The sequence below is a fragment of the Drosophila grimshawi genome, unplaced genomic scaffold (genome assembly GCF_018153295.1).
Source record: "Drosophila grimshawi isolate 15287-2541.00 unplaced genomic scaffold, ASM1815329v1 contig_1377, whole genome shotgun sequence".
NCBI classification, from domain to species: domain Eukaryota; kingdom Metazoa; phylum Arthropoda; class Insecta; order Diptera; family Drosophilidae; genus Drosophila; species Drosophila grimshawi.
The window spans coordinates 16,809,259-16,811,733 of NW_025062900.1; the positions used below are offsets into that span (position 1 = coordinate 16,809,259).

Here is a 2,475-nt window from a genome sequence, read left to right on the forward strand (position 1 = left end):
AAACAGTAACTGCTGGGTATAAATAAAATGTAAGTTATTATATATATACTGAAATGCAGTTGTGTTGATTAAATATTTTCATGGGAGCAACCAACAGACTGCCAACAGTTCTGTCTTAGTCTGACTGGAGTTTCTCCAATATATGATTAACTTAACTAAACATTTGTCACATCTCAGAACTATAACTATAACTATAGAAATCAAAATTAAATAATACTATTATTTTCAATGAAATCTAATTTTATGCTATTTATTTTGTATTGTGTACAACTAAACGCTTTAAATAATTTTTATTTCAAATACCTTGCGTATTCTTAAGTTACGAATCTGTGCTTGGAAAATATACACTTGGTCGCCTATTGTTAAGCTTCAGTTCCTGAGATATTATTGATGAGTTGTCATTTGATTGCAAGCCATCGGTGTGACTGCTATCCTGAATTCTAGTCATGATCTTTTTGTAGAGCGCATCCACATGTGGCGCCAGATATACATCCAGACGGATATGATTCTCTATGCCATGAAGCAGCTGCACGCAGCTATCAAATTTGTTACCGATGAACTTGAGTAAAATGCCCCACATGTCGGGCGATAGATCAAAGAAGGGCCTAAGCGTTACTGAATTAAGACAGCCAAGCTGCAGCATCTCTAGGTCCAGAGTAGCCAAACTGCACAGGCCTGCATAGTATGCCACATCTTGTGGCGCCACAATCTTATCATAGTCATAACCCTCAAAAGGCGTCAAGAGAAAACATTGCGCTGCCGTCTTATAAACCTTGAGACCCATATTGGCCAGACCTGCTGCACAGCTGAGCTGGGCGGGCACCGCCTCCATCAGATCAGGGAAGCCCAACGCATACTGTTTGGCCTCCTCGATGTAGCTGAGCACATGCCACCAATTGGCCATGTAGATGGAAACACGTATCAAGTTGCGAAACATGTGAATCACATTATCGCTGCTAGTGCAATAGGGCCTGGCACGGGCATAGAACTTGATGGCCAACTGAAAGTTGCCACTCTTTACGTGGTAGTCGCCTATCTCTTCGAGGATGCGTCGCACATAGGCGCTGCCCGAATTAGATTTCTTGAAATTGAGCTCAGCATCGAGCTCCTGCAGCAACAGTGTCGCCTCCATTGTATTATCCTCCACCCAATAGGCGTCGTAAAGATGCGCTTCCGATTTTGGCTTAGCTTTCGATGTTGATGGACTCGCTGCCTCACTCGACTCCGGGGTGACCACGCTGCGTTTCCTTTCCATACAGAGTTTACGGTAAAGTTCCTCATACATTTTCACATTATAAGTCTTCTTTACATTATTGATAGCCAACTCCAGAGCCTCCACACGCAGCTTGGGACACACCTGCGCGATAAACCTGAGCCGCATCAGACGCGCAATATCCGTATATCGTTTAGCATAGCTGATAAGAACGATTTGCGGCCCTTTCACAATGGGACATTGTACAGCATTCAGTGGAACACTGTTACTCGCCTCCGCCTCCGACTCTTCCTTCTCTTCATTATTCCCATCCTCCTCCTCCGCCTCGGTGACCACCTGGCAAACGGAACCAGAAATCATCTGTACTTAGCCAAAATGTTCTGTCGCTAATCGCTTGGCTTGCCTATATTTTAAACATTGAGATTTGAGCAGAGCTCCAGACAGACAAATACAAATAAAACAATGAGTTATATGCCAAACATTACTTAGCTTAGAAGATCGACCAATTAATGTAACTAAGTTGTCTTCCTAAAAACGTCAATAGATCTCATAGATCAAGAAAAAAAGAATAAGTAAGAAATACTTTATATAATTTTTTTGATATCATTAAGTTTGTACTTCAATAGCAGATAATTACGAGAAACTGAACTCTGATTGCCCTGAAAGAAGAGTTCAAAGAAAACATGAATAGTTGGCTTAATGTTAAGAAAGTTTCAATTGATGCGGCGACAATATTATATCACTAATCTTTTAGTATTTATATTCTACATTAATATTTTAATAGAATTGATTTTATATTTTGTTTAGCAAGATGTGAATTTTTAGTAATAACAATAAAGGAGATTGAATTCTTGTCTAATACTGTCTTTTGTCTTGATTATCCAAAGCTTTTAGACACTTTTGAAATACTTTTTTGGCGTCAATTGAGTTCCAGGACTCTGGCTGAAAAACAGACACTGCACAAGCCCCATAGACTTTCGCCTTTGATGTGGAGCATTAAAAAAAAGGCGGAAATTCAAACGATTCAATAAGCTGCCATTTAACGCATGTCAAGCATGTGAGTTAGGCAATCTGACCGACAGGTGGCGTGACAAGCTGCAACTACATGTGTATCGTGAAGACTTGAAATGATCTGAGCTCAATTTGAAGAAAATTCTCATGTATCTGCAGATGCGCAGCAACCAAATTCCATTACCCAGATACAAATCAAATTGCCAAATGCCATTTGAAAGCAGGGGGCACAGAATGGTAGAAGAATGGAA

The 2,475-nt window shown here is 40.3% G+C and overlaps 1 protein-coding gene across 1 annotated transcript; it reads right to left on the reverse strand.

Moving 5' to 3' along the window:
* Window positions 1-227: 227 nt before the first annotated feature.
* On the reverse strand, window positions 228-1,623 carry LOC6562150 (COP9 signalosome complex subunit 1). Its single transcript, XM_001987913.3, has one exon. The coding sequence runs from the start codon at window positions 1,571-1,573 to the stop codon at window positions 320-322; it is 1,254 nt and encodes a 417-aa protein (XP_001987949.2). The 5' UTR covers window positions 1,574-1,623; the 3' UTR covers window positions 228-319.
* Between the last annotated feature and the right edge of the window lie 852 nt (window positions 1,624-2,475).

Bases quoted from the DNA above. Each gene is read 5' to 3' on its own strand.
- LOC6562150 (XM_001987913.3), bottom strand. From the start codon at position 1,573: ATGATTTCTGGTTCCGTTTGCCAGGTGGTCACCGAGGCGGAGGAGGAG.